We start from the raw sequence: 21,330 nt of genomic DNA, 5'->3' as shown, positions 1-21,330 counted from the left end.
CTCCAATCCAGTCCTGTCATCTTCAGCCTTAGGGAAACCCTGAGGTTGAACCCAGATAAGCAGATGTCTAAATTTTTTTTTCTGAACAAAAAAAAGCATACCTTTGCAATCAGCTACAATTTTTCTTCCCAACATCCCAAAGTATTGAAATAAATTTAAAAAAAAATCAATGAAATAGCTATCTGGCAGTTTAGAGTAATTAGAATTTCCTCTGACTCAATTCCATTTAAATATTTTGAAGTATATGTAAAATCAGTATAACTCAAGAAGCAATCTAAGATTTAAATGATATTAGAGAGAAATACAACTAAGGACTAACTTCCTTTAATAAGGAGACAGGTTTTTTCCCTCATGCTATGTTTTAACACATATCAACTTACTATGCAAACAGTGGGCTAACTGAAAATGAGACTGGACAGACAGTTATCATTTAAGAATACATAAAAATTGTCAGATGAGGTACAAAATATTTTTTTTTACCATTTTGAATGGCATTCATGCTTTATAAAAATACCATAAATTCTTTGATCAAATGAGTTATGGATTGAGATGATTCAGTATATATTCCAGTTAGTGCCTCCATGAGTAATGCATACACATCTGCCCCATTTTGAACATCCAGCCAGAGGTCTGGAGGGCTACTCCTTTCATAAAAAGTGAGTAAAGTGAATTGCCCTTAAGATTTACAGTTTCTTTGCAATATTCCTTTCTCAAAGAAGCTGTTAATTTTGGCTGCTGCACTTCATAGGGCTTCCAGCTAATAGCTGCAACAAAGAAACACATTTGCATTTCTAAAATACTTCACAGTACCTCAGCTAAACGGTTAATGACTTTTAGAAATAAGAAGGGTGCAATTGCTTATTTTTAGACATATAAAGGGGGAGTGAGTAGGCTTCTTTCTTACACATAACACAAATTATGCAAATATTCTGCTACTAAGTAGAGAGTTGTAGGTAGCATAAAATGCCTGGATTACATATGGAGGGTGACAATAAAAAATTGGTTTGCATAGTCCCTTGTGTTTTGAAATTCATTGCTCAGAAAGAGCTACTACCTACTGTAGGGTAGATGAGAAAAAAGCAAATTGATTCTTCATCTGCCAAGCTAAGGAGGCAGCAATTTTTCCCCCACGAAGTTGAAATACTGTTGGAAATGAGCAACAAAATGACCTGGATTCTCTGTAACATGGAAAGAAACAGGTCTAAAAAAATAAATGTAACAGCAGGCTGAAGCCTGAACCTCGTTACTTGCCTTGGAGGCTGTAAGGGCAATATAAACAAATCAAACTATCTTTACAGCAGCAGCCAGAAAGTAAACACCCATTTAAAGAATAAACAGGTGGAAAGACAAACCTGCTTGCCCAGTGCTGAGGAAAAACTTGTTTGTGCTTAATATGTTGGAAAAATTGTTCAAGAGCAGTTCATCCGTGTCTAACTACAACCCTTGAAATGCTGCCAAGGTCAGTGAGACCAACAGCAGAGTGATCTGCTGAGTAATTGCTCGTTGGCAAGTTAAGGCAGTCAAGGGAAAGGCTTTATCCGACTTCTAAATATTTACTTTCTTTTATTGTTCAGAAAGCAGTTCTCTCCCCACCTCTCCACTCTCTTTGTCAGCATGTTTTCTGGGAGCTCCTCAAAAACATTAACCCTATTGATTCTCCCTCTGCTTCTGCAGATGCATCTTGATTACCTTTCCCTCATATGTTCGAGCAATTTCATAAGTAAATAACAAAAACTCCAACCCAACCAACCAACCTTTACAAATCAATTGTGATTGCTGTAAAAAATAATTCTGAAGTCAATCTTATTACTTTCACACCTGACTCCCTTCTAAAAAAGAAAACCTTGCCTCATCTTCTGGGCACAGTGATGTGGGTATTAATTAACACAGCTGTAATAGGCCCTCATTTTCTCTGCCCTCAAAGCTCTTATTTACCACTGCTTCTCTTTTACAGCACCACCACCTGCCCCTCAGCCACGGCTGTAAAATACCTGGGAGCACAGCTTGGGTTTTGCTATTTTCTAGATATTCATGTCCCTGTTATGGCTTAGCTGTGCTAACACATTCAGAGTTAGAGCCCTTCAAAAACTTCCATGGAAGTTAAAATTCTCCAGGCTCTTCTTAGCTTGTGGCAAAAGCAAATCATGCTACATTCACATCCACTGCAGCTACTGTCCTATCCTGTTGCTTCAGCTACATCACCTCTTTTAACCATCTCTTCTCCATCTATCCAAACACAGAACCATGTGGGATTTTTTGCTTATTGGACTTTTTTAGATTATTCAGATTATCCATGATTTCTTCATCCCTCAGTGTTATGCTTGCCTTTGTCTGACCTGTGGCTACTTCTGTTGTTGCCAATTCAATCCACCTCAAAGTGCTTAGCCATGATGCTTCTCATACTTGGGCGATGTGCCCCATAAGTACTTCAGTCACAGGGTTAGTCCCGGCACAGCCTCTAATGAGCTTCATGCAATGCTCTCCACTCACCAAAGTGCAAATTAGTTATCTCTTATATGCAGAGCATTGCCAGTTCCTCTGCCTCGGCTTCCTACCTGTTGTCATGCAGAAGTTTTTCTTTGTGGCTCTGCCAAGATAAAAATTGTTTGGATAGGACTCTACTCCACTGTTACAGAGCTGCAGCATCTTGCACAAAGGGGCATTAGTGTGGAAGGGAATTTCTTAGCAGTGTAGCTCCATGTTTTCTTAGTCCTTGTATTTACATGCATGATTTATCACGCTAGCTCACATTCAAAGCCTTTTTAGTGGAGAAGGATATCCTGCTCTATGCGGGACATATAGACTCTAAATGACTGGGTACAAAAAGCTCCATTGAGAATGGTATCGTAACTTCCAAAGGTTTTCAGGCACTAGAACTAACCTGGTTACAGAAACTGTAATAAGGGTGGCTTCTTCCCAATCAGCTGTATTAAACTGCTGTTACATTATTGACACGTAAGAAATTTGACAGTATTCAAAATAGAACATTTATGTTGACAAGAAGATAATTTTGGGCAGTTAGGTATTTTTTACATGGTGGAAGTGACATTTTTATATAAGCAAGTCACTTTTTAGTGCTTTTTCTCCTTAAAAGAGAAAAAAAGAAAGAAAAACAATAGGGAACTTAATTTTCAGAAGACACAAAGCTATCACATAAAAATAGAAAAGCACAAATCAAATAGTATATTTACAGTTCAAAATAAAAGTAACCTCCCCCTCAGTGAAAGGCAGTTAAAGGGAAAAGATTGAAGAGGAAAATTCTTCCACCTTCTCTTCATGGCAAGCTAGCTATGAAGAACTTGATCGGCCATTATATAACCATTTCCTTTCTTAAAATATCAATTCATTTCCACAGACTGACGCATGCAAATACTCGCTTTGAAGAAACACTCTTCAGAGCAATACACTTGTGACTCAGAGGCGGCCAGCAGCGCCGGCTGTTTGCGCTTCGCAGCGAGGACGGGGTAAAGCGCAGGCAGCCTACCAATGGTGCAGTGCTCTCCGTTCCATCCCTGGCTGCACTCGCACTTGCCGTCCTTGCAGGTGCCGTGCTCGGCGCAGCGCGGGTGGCAGGCGCGCTGGCTGCAGGCCGCGCCCGTCCAGCCCTCCTCGCAGCGACACGCGGCGCCCACGCACACGCCGTGCGCGCCGCAGTCCGCCGAACACAGCTCTGCGGGGAGAGGGAGAATAAGAAAGGCATGGGGAGAATAAGAAAGGCAAAATCTTTGAAAGCTAAATCAAAGGAATTTACTGCAAAAGACATTTTCACTTACGATTCAACAGAACAGAGAGCACAGAGTTTTATCTCTTTGCTAATGCTCTTTTGGTTAGCTGGCGGACTTAAGTGATGTTTCAATGTTCACAGATCTTTTGCTAGCTTGCGGTAATTTTCAAGCATGTTTCTTTGTGGTCACGTTTGTCTTAAGAGTAACCTTTTGTATCTTAGATTATTTGGCACTCATACCTACCAGAAGTTACACTGTACTCACAGTGACAAAATGTAAGGTATACCTTGATCATTGCCTGTGGTGAGTGAAAATCTACTATGACAAAGTTCAAATTAGCAAGGTTTCCCCTCCATACTCTTCTCCTTGCTTTCTTTCAAAGTTGAAATGTGCCATTACTGACACATTTTTCATTATAAAGACTCAGCCTTAGTGAAACAAATTAGCACTATGCTGACACACTGACACATCTGTAAAGTATAAAAGATCATTTTACTCTTTTACTTTCAGTAAATTTGTATCAGTGACAGCTATGAACAGTCTGGTTTCAATAATAATTTGTTAAAAAAATAAATCAACATACAGCAATTTAACTTGTCATTTACATATAGTAACAGGATCTTGTATCTGATAGAATAATTGAAAAATATGTTAACAGCCAAAGGTAGGTGGAGGCCAAACAATACATATTAAGTCTCAGCTAATACAAGATGATCATTTACACTGCCAGATTTTTTTGTATTTACCATTTTGGTTCATTTAGTCAGACTCCAGCAAACTTTACTTCTGCTAAGCAGAAAACAGAAAAACAAAGAGATACAATATAGCCTGAGGGACTTTTTAGTTCCTTGGCATGCAGCTGGCTGTAGCCATGTATGGTTCATAGAAATACTATATTTAAGTGTTTTTTTTTCTTGCAAAAGACAGCAAGTAGTTCAGTAATAAAAGATCAAATAATTTTTAATAGCAAAAGAAACTTGCATTCAGTGCAAGAAAGGTTTCCAGTTTCCTCATCAACAGTGCTTTTCTCTCTGCTGTCTCAAAGTGCTGTAGAACATAAAACACAGTATCAAGGAGCTGTGACATTTCCTGTAAGAAACAGCCCAAAACCTTTATGGAGAAAGACAGCTGTAATTTCCCCCTCCTTTCCTCCCCACCAACTATATAGCATTTTATATCTACTTTGAATTAAATTTTTGATTAAAAGATGCAAGATGGTTTGATTAACTTCAGAGTCACAAAACATCACTGCAGCTCCAAGAAAGAAAGGTTTATTTCTCTTCAATCTAATCAATTTTTCATTAGGGTGAAGGTGTTTATCAGCTTTTAGCACACCAGCTTTGAGCAAGGTGCGTCAATCTTTGTAATGAATTTATTAATTAGAGTTAATTTAATTGAAGTGGAATTGAAGGGCTAATTAACGGACAAACTGCTGATGAAGATAGAGGAAAGCTCTGCTGATTTCAAACCTATAAAACCCTCTGATGGAAGTAACTCATTCTTTTCTTCATCTAACAGCTTAACAACATGTTTATGGGTAAGATTTACTTTTTTTAGTGTACTGCTTTGAAGGTCATTTTGCACTGCTTCAGCAAATAATCTCTGCATGTTCTTACAAACATTCTTTTTTGAGTCTGACACACTTGAGATATTTGAGATCAGAAACATTTTATGTTATTTTAAAATCAAATCATTCCATGAAACATAAGTCAAAGATGAAGCATAACTGGCCATCAAAAGAAGCGCAGAGGACGTGTCAGTAAATAGGGGATCCATGTTTTGCCTGAGAACTAGACAGGGTCTAACACAAATAGCCATTTTTAGAGCTAGAAACAGAAAGGGATTTTTTCTTCTAAACAAAATTCACAGAAGACAACATTTTCTTCTCTTTGTCACTTTTTTCTTGCATGTTTGGAATTCAATCACTCCCGTATGCATAAACCATTATGAAGTACCACAGATCCTGGTCAGGAAGTACATTTGTTTCAAAAAGATGGTTCCTCATGAAAAAGTTATATTTATTCATAAGCTGGCATAAACTCAGCTAGCCCATGTGTTCAGTTTTCATTAACAAAACGTCTGAGTTCTTAGATGAACTGGTTTAGACAAATACATGTCTCACAGTTAGACATGATTTCTTTTTTGATATGTGGCTACCAAACAAGATCCTAAAAACTTGTATTTGTCAAAAAGCTGCTGTCATACTTTATAAATATTTAGATTCTGCTCTCTGTGCTAGTACTTCTAGTTTTCTCCTTTTGTTTCTAAGCTCAGACTATGGTTTTAATAAGCTCAGTTCCATATTTCAAGAAATTCCTCTGCTTCTTCACTCCTACCAACTCCTTCCATCCTGGCAGCCTGCATTCTGCTTTGAAAGCTGTTTAAGACTTATTCTTGCATTCCCTTTTCCTTCAAACTTGAATGCTCTCTGTTTTTCAGGAAAATTACCTCAAATTAGCTGGAGAGATTCTTAAAATGTGAATGCCCCTGGTTTCACTAGTGCAGTTTTAAGTTTCTAAGTAGATGTATTAGGAAATATCCATATCATGCAAAGAACATTCTGAGCTTGCTTGTGAAATACCTGAAGTTGCCAGATGAAGGCAGCTAAAAGATACAAACAAATACATTGATTTTCAAATCTTTCAAAGACATCAATTATTTTGAACCTTTGAATCAATTTACAGTTCATGCTGAAGTCAACTCCAAGAGATCAATCAGCTCAGCAGGTCAGGTCCTAACACAGTAATGTCATTAAAATGCTGCTATTCAAGACATCAACATTTTATAAAAGGCCAGTGCTTTTAACTCGTACCATTGGAGCAATCTGGACCTGTCCAGTTGGGGTCGCAGGTGCAGCTCCCGCTCTCCTGAAGGTAGGTGCCATGCCCAGAGCACTGGTCAGAGCACATTGTCTTCAGGATTTCACAGCTGCTGCCCCCCCAGCCCGGGTTGCAGTGGCACTCGCCGTGGATGCACACACCGTGGCTGGAGCAGCCTGGGTCCAAGCAATCCGCTGTAGGGAGAGGAGAAAAAGCAGCTTAAACCTGTCAATCCTAACAACAGTAATTAACCCAGAGGTGCTAATGGCACTTTTGGGCTTCATTTGCATTTCAAGACCTTAGGAGATAGGCAGCATTGCACCCATCTCTAAAGTAAACATTAGTATGCTGAAACTGAGAAGTTCACCCTTCTTTCATGACAATGAATGAAGAAAAGACAAAAGATCTTAGAGTGGACTAAGATCTCTTTGTGCCAGCCTCCCTTCTCTGGCTACAAGGTAAATCACTCTTTGTCCTCACTTCTTACGTAGCTGCAATTTTCCTTGCAAGAACACTTCCCTTTCACATCACTTTCTGATCCTGTAAATTTTGTGCATGCACATAAATGACATCAAGACAATTACAGGTTACCACTGAATCAATGGAGACTCTTTCAAGGTTTGATCATTTTTCTCCCTTACAGCAAGACTGGCTTTGGGACTTGGGTAAGTGATCTTGATTCTGGCTAATCATAATGGAGTAAGTGTTGGATTCTCTGCAGCACTATTCCCTGCTACTACTGACCCAATCCATTACCACATAGTTGTGACAGCTATACAGGACCCCCAGATTGGTTCAGAAATGAATGAGTTGCATACTGTCTGTCTGTCTGAATTCACTTGTGCTTTAGATGATGAGATTTAATTCAGCAATTTGACTCAATAAAATGTTACACTTGTGGGGTCAATGGTCTGAAAATTTAATTCCAGAGACTTAATTGCATTACTTTGTATGTGGCGATCAATAAAATCAATTTGATTGGGGAAGAAAATAGCAGTTTTTAGTCCCTAAAAAAATAGAATGGAAAATGAACTGCATTTTGCAGCATACCAGAATGAATATTATTATGCATATCTCTGGAATGCAAGAATAATGCATCATTTTTCCCCCTGATGCATTTGAATCAGCACTTTCCACAATCTGGTCAGTGGAAAAGACTACCAACAAATGCAATAAATTAATGACTACTCTATACTTGAAAAATTCAATAAGAACTCCTACATATGTGTTTCATGTGCTTTCTTCTTAGCTGATTTCAGCCAGATGAAACCCAAATATACTGGCAAGTAAAAACATTACATGCATGTTACTTTGAATTTTCCCACTGCTTACTTGAGAATAAATAGAGTACAATAATTCTGTAGAATTCAGTGATACTAGTGATTCCAAACTTGATTTGTAGTATTGTAAAATGATTTTTGAAGAAACAGAGTTAGTGCATAAGACCTAAATCCAGAGTAAAATTTATAGAGCCAGATGCGCCAGCTGTTAACCTGACCAACAACAGCTGGTGCTAGGAAAAATATTTACTCATTTACCTTCTTCACAGTTTTCTCCTTTGTACCCAGAGTTGCAGGCACAAGAGCCCATGATGCAAATGCCCCGTCCCCCACACTGGGGATCGATGCACTGACTCGTAGGCACGTCACACTCGGTGCCCTTCCAGCCACTGTAGCACAGGCAGCGTCCTTTGGAGTACTGCCCATTGCCACTGCACAGCACCGGGCAGGCTGCTGTGGGACAGAACACAGCAGAACTGTCAGAATAAAGATTTCACCAAAGCTTTATAAAGAAGAACATCTGAGATGTCGCTTTTCTGATGTATTTCTCTTCATGCTCACTTAAACTGACTTGAGAAAAGCATTGGGCTGATTTACCTCTTGAACAATCGGGGCCCAGAAACCCGGGAAAACAATGGCAGGACCCAGAAACACATTCACCGTTACCATGGCAATTTCGGGGGCATTCCACCACAGACTCTAGAAGGAAAAAGAGAAGGATAATTCACAGGTGCCCACTGCATGAAGTAACTATCATTTGAGCCACTACTAACTGACAGCTTGTTCTCACTTGGAGAAGTGTTTACATTTGTTTTGTTTGAAGAGCATGAACAGCTGTGATTTCCTACTGCTGATGCCCCCACTATCTTATACTCCAAAAAAAAGGCTAAAATTATAAGTGTAAAACTACATGAGATCCATACTTAAAATCTAGTCCTGTGCCATTTAATAAATACTTCAAAACAGCATCCTCCTTTCAAGCACTGTTTCACTAGAAGTACTTATGCCCTCGACTAAGAAATTAAAACTCTTATGCCTTAGATCAAGGAATTAAACTATAGACTCTGTGTTTTATTCTGAGTAGCAAAAGAAACACATAAATGGAAAACCTGCAAAAAAAAATAGTCAGATATAGTCAGATCATTTAACTATGAAAACCTATCTATGAATTCCTAAAAGCCTGACCCCAAGCTAGTGTTTGGTAAGAGCTTTAAAGATTATGCTTACCTATAATTATGGTATTAAAAGACACCTGCTCTGCATTTTTCCCATCATTATAAAAGGCCAGGTGCCAGATGCCAGAATCCAAATACTGGATAAAACCTGCCTCGTGGAGGCTGACGGACCTCGCCTGCCGTCCTGCTCGCTCCGACTCCAGCAGGTTGCGTTGCTCCCTCGCAATCAGCCGGCTGCCATCCAGGAGCTCCACAAAGTCATACTGCAACGAAGCACAGAACAGAGCTTGACAGGGCCATGGCACCACCCTGACAACATGCTTGTATTTAGACTAAGTTTCCTTCTGGAGCAGGGAAGGAGGAGCTGAAACCAATCCTTTCTTCTTTCTTTGCTCCTTGGTAAGCATTCACATAAAATTACCAACTAGTTCTCGTGCTTATCAGGAAGACTTTTTCAGTAGAAAGTGGCCAATGAACCCATTTCACACCGGGGGAAGAAAATAGCAGTTGAAATGAGTCTGCAGTCATGACTGGCACCATAATTACAGGTGAGAGCTAACTTTCAAACTGTGTTACATACATATGGGCTAATAATAATAATACTATCCGATACCAATAATCTACTTTTCTTAATTTAATTCCAGATGAAGGATTAACTGCTCAATCCCCCTTTTATATAGTCTGGAATTTTTGAGGAAGGAGATCAAGAGCTTTACTTCTCATCACAGAAGGTCAAAACAGGAGAAGGAAAGCAGAAAACATTGCAACTACCAAAAATGACAAACTGACCAAGCCGCATGGTACCTTAGGTCAATGGACAGCACGTACTGAATTTTAACAATAACATCGGGCTTGGAAAAATGTAGCAGCATCTGAGCTGATAAAACAAGTAAACTCACAACACAAGTTTTTATGCATGTTATGCATGTTTATGCACCTTAACTAGGTCTAAGGCACCTGGAGGGCTAAAACTGCTCCAGGCCATACACTGGTTTTACACTATCTGGAGTCTGTTCTCAGGGCTTGAAAGTTGTCTTCTGCATGTTGAACATGTAAAGATCAATACATATAGAGCAAAATAAAACAGGTAGGAAAATTGAAGAGCATTCTTGCTTGTGGCAGAGGGTCTCTACTTTTACAGCTAAGACTATTCAAAGTTTCAGTTCTACTGTGACACACATTTATCGTATGAAGTGAACTGTAGCACATAAACCTTTAATCTTTCCACATGTTGAAGACCTCTCTCAAATGAAATTACATCCAGGGCCTTTTAAAGTAAAGGCCAGCATGTGAGCCACTGATTCACCTGAGCTGGGATAAGATCAGTTCCTAGGACCAGAGGATCAGTGATTTTTGACCCTGACTTGTGACCTTCAGAAACTGCTCAGACAAAAGAAAATATGATAGCTTTTATCCTGGAACAAGGATTTAAGTACTTATGCTCTCTTTTTGAAATTGCAGGCCAAAATTCACTGGTATTGTAAGATTGCTCCTCCCCAGTATTCAGAATCATCTTCCCACCAGCCAGGATGTGAAGGAAATGCATGGTTAATATGACTCTATCAACACCTGAGGCGCTTTTCCAGCGATGTCTGGAGGAGCAGGACAGAACACAGTGTGATTAGGATGCGCAGGAGCGGTGCCTTGGCAGCTCTGTATGCGCTGCACCACATGGAAACCAATGCGATCACTTTGGGAGAGCAATTATTCAAAAGCACTCAACACTCTCATTTGTCAGAGTATTAAATATTTATCTTATTTTGTGAGAGAGAGAGAAACAATTTTGGCTTTTTTTCACTCCTGCCTCTCCAGTGGTTTTAGTATTTTTAAAAACGGAAGGCTCAGGGAGTTCTGAGTTTTAACAGGTCACTCATAGACATTAGTTGTGACTTTGTAATTTGTATATGGCAAGAGACCACTTTTGTAGAAGGACAATTTCAGATTAAAACTGTATTTTTGATACAGGAACAAGTGGCTACACCACTTTATTGGCCACTAATAGCCGACAAGCACAGTACAATTCACAATTTTGTATTTTTAATGTAATAAGGACGTATGCTGTTATCAGAACACCATTTTAGACTACACTTAAAAAGCCATACAGAAGGGAAATCACTGTTCATTTTGTCCCCCAGCAAAAAAAAAAAAAAAAAAAAGGGAAAAAAAAAAAAAAAAAAGAAAAAAAAAAAAAGAACTAACCCTTTTAAAGGCTGCTTTTTTATACTTGAGACATGGCAACAAAAACAGACCGGAAAAACAATTATCTTCATAAGCAAAACCATACCAATTTTATTTTCCTTCTATGAGGATAAATTTATTCCATTTACATTGAGTCTAAATGGGATGATTTGTCTTACCACTCCATACAGTTTTGCTTTAAACCAAAGTCTCTTTTTTATTCCTAAAAGTCTCTTTAAATAAACATATTGATTCTCTGGCTGCAATGGAACTGACATTTTAGAAAGTGTCACAAAGACTTTCAGGCTTGCATTGATTGGGTTTTGAATGGACAGCCACCGTCAATTATTTCTGGTTGATTTATTTATGATTCCCCAGAAAGAGAGCTATGCATCTCAGCTCAGTCTGTGACACAAATAGTAGCTGTGCTTGAGACTAATTTTGACACCTAAAGAGAATAAAGCAAAACAACCAAAAATTTTGTCCTGAATACGATGCATCAAACCATTTCCTACATGCTATATCTCTATTATTTTGGATTATGGGACAGAACAAGAGTTAAATTTTCTCCATTCTGTTACTGTTTAATTAATAAAATTTTCAGCGATTTATAGAAATAGTTTATATACAATTCATCCTATTACAAGACAAGGGTGTAAAGACTTCTTGAAATCTCTTCCAAGCTTATTTATATCATACTTTTGTTATGTCCCCTGCAATAGAAGGATAGTTGGTACCAGAGGTTGTACAGTTAGGGACAGATATTGACTACAGTGTCCTCTTACTCACTGTAAGGCTTTAACTAGGTACAAAAAAAGAGGTGGATAAACCAGCAAAGGGTACAGGAGAGAAGTGGAGAACAAGGTGGCAAATGTAAAAGTCATGTTTTGCATTACAGTCAAAGGTGACAGTGGAGAGAAGACAGACATTGGTAGAAACACCAAAGTTGTAAGGAGAGAGCTAAAGAAAATTGTGCAGTGTGGTTATACATGTAGGGTATCATAGGCATACGAGCAAAGACTTTGGAGGAGGACAGGTGACAAGGCAACTTTACAAATGCTAGCAGAGTGCAGGAAGTAATAAGTTCTCTATTATTTAATGTAAGATCTGAAAATTCAAATACTGACGTTTGAGAAACAAGCAGCAGTTGCTTATTTGCATAAAATTTTGTTATTAGCACTTGTCATTCTGTGACTAGAAGATAAGGGCAGATAGCATTCAAGAGACACAGACACGAAGTGATATATGTGAGTGAGATCCTACTTTTCAAAGTCCTCATGAAACAACCCTAGCTTTACACATCCAAAGATGGGCTCTGAGCCAACTTTTGTCATTATAGTATGTGTCCTTTGAGCCATGGTAGACAGATTATGGAAATAAGAGCTCAATAATTAAAACAGAAAAAAAGAAAAAAGCAGACATCATTAAGGCATTGAATGAAACCATCACAGATTAACACTTCTTATGTTCTGGCCTCCACACCTTGAAAAAGCTGCATTAAAACAGGACAACTTTCAGAAAAGGATAAACAAAGGACGGAAAAAGCTTTCATAAAAAGAATGCCAAAACAGCCTGGAAAAAATACAGCTCAATGATAACACTAGAGATCCCTTAATCAAGGGTGGCATGAAGAAGAAATTAATGAGAAATTCTGCTCTGCCTCTTCAAAAACACTTTCAACACTGTGTCAAACAAAAGCTACTGTCTCAAAACACACTGAGGAGTACAGTGTGAGATGTGTAGTTAAGCCCTGCTGCAAATGTCACAGATGCTAAAAGCTTCCATAGATTCAAAGGTGACTATGCAAATTCACAGGAAAAAAGAATCTATCAAAGATTTGTAGACAAATCAAAGACAGCATCTTCGACTCAGCAAAGTCCTTCAGCCCTAAAACTCTGGAGGCCAAAAGCATATTGTGGAAAGAATAACTACAATACTATCATGCTGCTTTACTGATCTCTCTGTGTCTGCTCACGGCCCCCATCACAGACAGAAGGCCAGATGGGCCTTGACCAAACTCAGCATGGACATGCATGTGTTTGTCTGCCATGTTCCTGTGACACTTGGAGCCACATGGGTGAGCTGCCTTGTCTAATGGGCTGGATGGAAGTGAAGGATGGAAGTGGAATGGAAGGATGCAGTGAAGCCAAACATCAGCTGTTAGTCTGTCCCTGTTACCTATGCCTAGCTTGCAGTTAGGAACTTTTGTTGGTACAAGCCCTAAGAGTTAGAGGAAATATGAAAGCAAGAAATGGACTTATCCTTGTAATCCCCTCAGTGTTCTATTTCATTAGATGTCTTTTTGCCAAAATACCTTATTTTGTTTACATAAGCTACTCCAGTTAAATATGTATTTTACCATGATGAGTTGTGTCTTCATCAAAGCCCCAGGACTTTGCTGGAGAAAGGCCCAAACTGTCAAGACGTATTTTATTCCATTTTTTTCCCCCACATGAAGGAGCATGGTCTCAAATAAAACCCCAACTGCTTACTGAAACTTCATTTTCAGGAGATTACATACATACTTTATCTCAGACACTTAAACTGGACATCATTGGGTTCAAGGCCATATAAACATTCTGATAAACCTGTACCCTTGGGAAGCTTTAGCAGCCTTTTAAGTTCAGTAGGCCACTGATAAGTAAGCATGCCTAATTTTTCAGTGTATCAAATGTCAGTCAATGGTTTGTAAAAAATACTCTAATTACATACCAGGCAAAAAGAGGACAAGAGAGCTTGACCTATATCCAGGGAACAATATGTCCAAAATGTCAAGCAGGACTCACATATGATACTTTCTGTTGTATCATACTTAAACTTTAGTAAGAACTTGGAGTCTATGTAACACAGAGGACAGGAAACAGATTTAGTAGTCTCTGTGTTTTTGGATAAAGGGCACTCCTATTTCAATCTTTTGACAGGCTAAGGAATCAAGTAAAGATCATTTTTTTAATAGTCATACTCACTTGCATAACTTTTCATATAAATGCATAGTCTAGATCAGCTTCTTCAGTTTTATTCATTCTTGCCACACATGTATTCCCCTAACCCCTGTTACTGTTATCATTGAGATGGCATTTGTATTCCAAACCCCTATTTCAAATGGCTGATAACTTTTTGAATCAATTTTCTTTACGCTAGAATTTCACGTCGTTGTTGTCAGCCTGAGGGTGGGTGTTCATACGTGAAGGTCTGAAGAAAATCCATTTAATCATTATTATGAAGATCAAATTTTTAAGTAAACATGAGTGCACTTTCTGCATTCAGTAAAGTGTTTGTACTTTAATGGAAACTAAACTACAAAATAAAGTTAATGTAACATTCCATGACTTTACCTGCTGTGCTAACCCTTCCTCTGTTGTTTTTGTCTGTTAAGTAGGTGTAATAATTATTAATACATTAGTAATATATTTCTATATTGTACATATTTTAAAAGTTATACCTGAATAAAAAAACAAGCAAAAAATTTAAATAGTGCAGTAGCACAAAAATAAATTTTTTTAAAAAATGAGACTGAATTAAAATATATGAATTTTGCACCTATGGATTTGCTGCTACACCTATGGATTTGCTGCTATGTATCAGACATAATCAGTCAAGCTTTGATACAATTATACCATTTGGTTGCTATACTTAGATTTGTGTCCATGGCAAACCCATACACTCAAAATAAAAGTCACTAAGATATTTCTCCGAATGTGGTAGAAGAAAATGAACTAAAATACCTATTCAGGTGGAAAAATGGATCTGAGCCAGCAGTTGGACAAATTATGTGTTGGAAGACATCTAATCTTGGAGGGTCTTAAATCTTTAAAATAATATGAATACAATTAATACTAAAATACCATCTGAGGCACTGATTCTCTGTTTCTCCTGCAAATCCAGAAGACTGTTCATTCTTTTATACTTTAACTGTTCTATCACTATGGATAAAAAGTGGGTTTTTCTTACTAGGAAATGTGACCATATGCTATAAGAGGTGTCATTAGAAATCTTCTGACGGGTGGAAGAGAATAAATCCTCTGGCACACTTAATAACAAAGTTTCAAGACAGTAGATGCCTAGTGAAGACTGCCACTTTTATAACCCCAGTTCACTGTATCTTTGTAGATACATATTATGTATTTTTTCATTTAATGTTTTTATTTAGTGAGACAACAAGCTGTTAATACTGTAGTATTTGCTTGTCTTCTTGTTTGGAAATTTGGTTAATGTGCTCTTTGCAGGAACTCTCAACCACACCTTATGTGTGGCCAAAAGATTCTATATCAGTTTGCTTAGGTTTTAAAGATACGTGAATTTACCAAAGAATAGAAAAAAGTACCTATAAATTCTGCATGAAACAACTCCATATCTGAAGAATCATTGATTAGGCAATAGAACAGGTGATAAATAAGAATACCATGTACCCCCCATTCTAGATCCCAACACAGAGTATTACCAATGTTCTGGTCATCACATGAGATCAATAAAGTATAAACAGTGAAAATGAAAATCAGCAAAATGGAAAAGAATGTAATCCTGAGAGAGAAAAAAAGATACAAAAGATACAAGATCATGGTTTTCAATAATGTGCTACTTTTAACGCAAGCAGTTCTCACCTGAGTGTGTGAAGGTGGTAAGCCTTTTCGACCATATACTCCAATCAATGCATCTTTCTGAAGGGATATATTGAATTTTAGAAATTGTGGCTGATCAATGAAGAGTTGTGATCTCCAAAAAATCCCAGGGGGCACTTCTTGTATCGCTCTTCGGCCTATATCAAGTTCTCCAGAATCTATAGTGTTGTTTTCTTGTGCAAATCCTCCTAATTTTCCTGATGGTTTAGAATAATATGGAGATCAAAAATTAGTGGTTTTTTCTAGCTTTCAATCATCCTTCATATAGATCTTCAAATATTTAGAATTACCTCAGGAAAAATGTTACCTGACAGCCTTTTTGAATAGAAGATCCCAGGAATTCAATGATTTGGAAATAAAAAGGCAAAGATACCACAAATACCTACATATTAAAAATGCTGTAGCATCCCTAAGGAGGAGCATTATGGAAACAGTTTAGAATCTACATTAAACTATACTTTTTTCACTAGCATTTTAACAAGGCTTTCTCAGAATAAAGTCTCACATTAAAAAGAAAAAGCAAAATGCAGCATACAGATTTTAAGAATAATAGATACATGAACACAGGTAGTCAAGAGAACTAATATAATCATTTCTACATTAAATATCAGAGCATTTATTCAATACTAACAAATACTACAGCTCTGGTTACCTATTTTTGGTTTTGCATAAGCAAGCAATGCTGTATTTAAGCAGCTGGCACACAAAGGTGAGGCTTGAGTGAAACAATACAAAGAAAATGGAACTGTCGTTATAGTCTTGGAGTTTGCTGTGTTTTTACCAATTCATATTCCTTTCATCAGCTAGTCTATTATAAAGATTGAACTAAATCCATCTGAATGTGATAAGCATGTTCATGTGATGCTCACTTGTTTGCATACAAGTGTTCTGAAGAACTGACAATTCAGCCTTGTCTTTTACGTTCAAATTCTACATTATTCATCATTTGATGGAAGAAACTGACACAACCTTTTTGCAAACATTTAGACTGCAAAAAAACTAGATTAAAATCTGAAATGCCAGGTGAGGTCACAGATTGATCCTCGGCACTTATTGTGCATCCAAGATGAACTGAGACTGCTGTTGAATTAAACAGGTTCAGAAGCACTGCTGAGAGGCCTTGAGTGGAACTTGTATCATCATCAGAGCTGTGTCACAGTGGCATTGCAGTCACTGAAAATGTCTCACAGGATTATCACATTGATCAGAGTGCTCTTGAGAAAAGACAGTGAAATATCTGATCTTAAAGACACCAGTTTTTAAACACTTTTCAGGATGAGTTTAATGTTTTTCTGAATTTGGACTTAACCTTTCATAATATTCATGTGTTATTCTAGAAGATGGATCTGTATTCCCTATTTCTGCTAATTTAAGCATTTGTTTTCTATTTCTTTCTTCAAATTAAAGCATATTGTGTTGAACAAATTCACACACTGATGACAGGTAATCACTAAACAATAAACACTTGTTTGCAATATTGATCTGCAACTTCCCCTATTTCTACATTTCAAATGAAAAATAAATGCCTTGTACTACTGAAAAGATGAGCTAGACAGCTTGAGTAAGTGCTGTTTATCAAATACATTAACCAGCTTCCCAGGAATGCCTACTTCTGGGGACCAACACTCACCAGATAATACATTTATGGACTCCTATGTTCTTCACTGAAAAAAAGATGGTTTTACTTTGTAGCCACGTGCCCCGTTAGCACCCCAACACCTCTCTCAAAGCTGTCAGCAGCTGTTTGTCACCCTAAGGTTAGGGGATTAATTATTCTTTGTTCCCTGTTGTATCTCAATGAGCATAAGAAAGATCTTCATAGTGTCATCATTTCCTTTCCATTTTCTAAACAGTAACAGTTCCTACATGCAGCTTTAAACCAAAACATGGAATGTCATGTTCATACGCATTTACTATTAAGGTAGTTGAAATGTCTCAAATCCAAATCAGAGGATCAGGATATTACCAGGGGACTAGAGAAGGGTGGTACTGAAAGTTGTTCAGCTATCAAAATATCTGAATCAAGGTTTCATTGATTGTTCCTGACAGTTTTCAGTAACCAGTGTGATAGCACAGGGACCTCACTCCTCACATTTCACATCTAGTCATCAAACTTTCCCTTCTGCCTAACTGGTGCCTCTTTTGTGGTTTAAAATGTGTGGTCTGTTGTTCAGTATTGATGCATGCTGATAAATGACCACGTACCATATTCTGCAGAAGACAGCATTTTAAGTGGGTGGAAATAACCCTGTTCTCTTGAACTGTATTTAGGGACATAAGGAAGGAAAAACGTATTTGATTTCCTTGTTATTTCCTTTTATTTTTGAGGCAGTGTATAACAGGTTTTAGTTTGGTAAAAAAATTAAAAATTATCAAGGGAAAAAACCCAGTAAGTGTTTATAAAATATTTTCAAAAACATCAATGTATTTTATAAAATAAAGTATATTGGCTATTGAATGCAGAAGACAATGAGATGAAAAGCTGTCACTGCAGCATCAATATTCATAACCATAAAGTAGTTTTTTTGCTCTTCATTCAAAACAAGTAAGAAGAAAACAGGAAGCGATAATGATTATTTAAGTACAAGAAAAAGGCAGGAAGGTAAAGGAAATGAGAAGAAAATGTCCTACTGGAGAAGTTTCACAGGCTTACAAAAATAACAAAAGGAGGGAACTGAGCCATAACTTTTCTATGACTTGGAGCTGTGATAACTTGAAAAATTTTCTAGATGTCACTTGCCAGCAGAGGCTTCCTCCTTCTCAGAGGTAAGGAGGTCAGATGTACCTTGTGAATGGGAAAATGGATTTTTGTGTAATGAAGCAAACACTGCATTCATCAACCATTTAAATCAAGTTTTCTATTCAAAACCTATTGATTTTGAAGCCTCTGTTAGCCAAAAGTGCACAAGCTCTTAAATGTTTGGAGAATCTTAAAGGGCAACATGGAAAAACGTCGATAAGAAATAATCCCTTTATGTGATTTGTATTTTAAAAGCTCTTACAACAAAATTAAGAAAGTTTTTTTCCCTTGCTTTATATATTGGTTGGATGATTCAGACTCAACATTATATGCCAGAGACTTTGAGAAAACAAATGTACATGTTATACCTGACCTATTAAATTTCAGAGAGAAATTAAAAAAAAAAAAAAAGAGAAGAAAACATCAACCTCTGTAGAGAAAAACCCATGATATTCCATAGTGAGGTCATCATGCCACACAAAACTCCTTGATCATTACTTCTAAGCCTCGTAAGCATAGCTAAGTGAGAAGCTTCAAAAATATGCATATTATTCCTGAAGTGCCTCTTCTGGAGCAAAAACTTCACAAAAAGTGATTACGACAGAACACACACATGTAATCTTTTGTCCAGAATTATTGAGAGCTTGCTGAAAGTCCCAAAGACTGACTCTTGCTATCAGGTCCCCCTTATGAAACAGTATGTCCTGACACCTTGGCTTGGCTGTGGCCATTTGTTCAACACGAGGTCCCTAAGGCAGGATGGTCCAAGTCAGCCTCAGCACCCTCCTGGTGTCTCTGGGGACCCCACAGCAACAATAAAAATATTATCAGGTATTTTAGAGTAAACAGAGGTTCTGCTTCTCTGGATATGATGAGAGCTTTCCTATCATCATCAAGTATCACATGTAAATTCCTGTGAGGAATTTTGGTTGACAGTTAGCTTTCCTAGTAAGATCAGCATTACTGCTCAGGATCCATAGGTCCCTTCACATGCTAGGTAGGAGAAACAGTTTGTTCCTGTTTATCTGTTTAAAATTACTATTACTGACAAATACTCTGTACTTGAATTAAATATAGAGTCTTGGAGAAAAACTGGTAAAGTTTGATGATATAAGTAAGACACAAAGGAAGGAAATGTTCCAAAAGAAGGGGAAAAAATGGTGCCCATTTCACTTACCACTGTCTCCAGCAGGAACTGTTACAGGATGTGTTGGCACAGTATCAGAATTCACTTTTCCATTCTCAAATGTATCATTTTCAGTCTGCTGCAACTGCCAGTTGAGGCCAAACAGATGCATTGCTGGTGGTAGAGGATACAGGTTATTTGATGCTTTTAACCACAATGACAAATTGCACAAGTAATGACTTTCCATGCCTTGTAGTGGCATAGCAACTCATACATTAGAAAAATTAAATTACATGAACAAGCATTTGCAGACTAATAGTTCAGCAACGGCACAAAGCAATTACTACCACTGTCCTTTAATGATACAGTGCTTTCAGTGAAGGCAGTTGACAGAAAGCTCACCAGTCTCATTTTGAGTCTTTTACCGGTCCCAAATCAATGTTCAAAAGGATAGGCAGTAATTATGTTCTTTTCTCTTTTTTCATTTTTGATCCTTCTGAAGTGACAAATCATTTAAGTGAACTTCTAAATGACCTACTAAAAGAAATGATTTTCCCAGCAGATGGATCTGTCCTGGTTAGTCAGAAAGGGAAAAGAAAAAATAAATACAGGAGGAGAGGAAGGAGGGTGCTGTGGGTGTTGCAGGGCTAACCTAAGACACGAGCACTTCATGCTGTCAACAACACCCTGCACAACCCTCCCATTAGATGCCCATTCCTCACACTAGTCTGCAAAATGAGGCCAAGGCCATGAGCAGAGCCAGGGTCACTGGGGCACTTTGCTCTGATAATGGAATGCATAAGTTAGGTTTCTGAATTACTAATTCCCCACAACCACATTCATTTGAAAGTTGATACCATGTTAAAGAGTTTAGCTGAGTTAATTATGAAACAGTCAACCTTCCATGGTATTAGGGGGAACTTAAGGAACCTTGATCACCAGGGATTAAGGAATGAAGCCAGCATCTAAACTTTTAGAGCAAAAATATGGGAAACCACCCCCCCCATCTTAGTGCTATACTGTGATACTCTCATGCAATTTCATGCTCTCTGTGCATTATTTTCTTCTCTTCCAATATCTCTATAATGTCACCAAAATGCATTTTATTGTAATTACTCTACTTTGTGCTTGGGCTAATGTAGTTCTGCTCATTCCATGACAACAGCTATCTGCAAAGCAGTTAAAATAGTCTGTCAGTGCTACTAGGGTATAAAAATACATTGAGAAAAAAAATCCATACTCATGTATTTTAACTATTAGTGCAAAATGTAAGGAAAATAATTCACTGTACTTTATTGCTTCTGCTACTTCTCTCTCTCTGAAGTAAGATTACTACTATAGTCCATGTTACTAATTTTTTCATTCCCTCTTTGCAAATGACAAAAAATTCTTCATCCCATTTGGTTTCATCTCTAATCTTTAAATCTCTCTGTATTGACCATGCCAACCCTTATTTAAGATGAACAGGCATAAATGGAAGTTTAGTTAGCCATGCAAGAAAACCTGCCAAATTAAGAGGTTGTCTGCCAGGTCTTTGCCTTAAAGCCTCTCCCTTAATCTGAACAAAACAAAAAACCAGAATGCAACTAAAGACCTGTTACTGAATACTTCAAAGTCTGAAATCCTTGCTACAGATGACATATTCTCTTTGTTCCAAGGCTCTGACTC

General features: G+C 37.7%; 1 protein-coding gene across 1 annotated transcript in view; it reads right to left on the bottom strand.

Annotated features, from left to right (window-relative positions):
* The window catches only part of TENM3 (teneurin transmembrane protein 3), a 1,295,372-nt gene that overhangs the window by 76,875 nt on the left and 1,197,167 nt on the right, over nucleotides 1-21,330 (bottom strand). The window contains exons 17-23 of the mRNA XM_066548306.1: nucleotides 19,714-19,836; nucleotides 15,779-15,993; nucleotides 9,052-9,262; nucleotides 8,422-8,523; nucleotides 8,083-8,277; nucleotides 6,538-6,738; nucleotides 3,485-3,670 (exon numbers count right to left, since the gene is read on the bottom strand). Of these exons, the coding sequence (XP_066404403.1) occupies nucleotides 3,485-3,670; nucleotides 6,538-6,738; nucleotides 8,083-8,277; nucleotides 8,422-8,523; nucleotides 9,052-9,262; nucleotides 15,779-15,993; nucleotides 19,714-19,836 (1,233 nt within the window). The remainder of the gene's footprint in view (nucleotides 1-3,484; nucleotides 3,671-6,537; nucleotides 6,739-8,082; nucleotides 8,278-8,421; nucleotides 8,524-9,051; nucleotides 9,263-15,778; nucleotides 15,994-19,713; nucleotides 19,837-21,330) is intronic.

This window comes from Molothrus aeneus, chromosome 4 (assembly GCF_037042795.1).
Source record: "Molothrus aeneus isolate 106 chromosome 4, BPBGC_Maene_1.0, whole genome shotgun sequence".
Taxonomy (NCBI): Eukaryota; Metazoa; Chordata; class Aves; order Passeriformes; family Icteridae; genus Molothrus; species Molothrus aeneus.
This window is presented reverse-complemented; position numbering and strand designations above follow the sequence as displayed.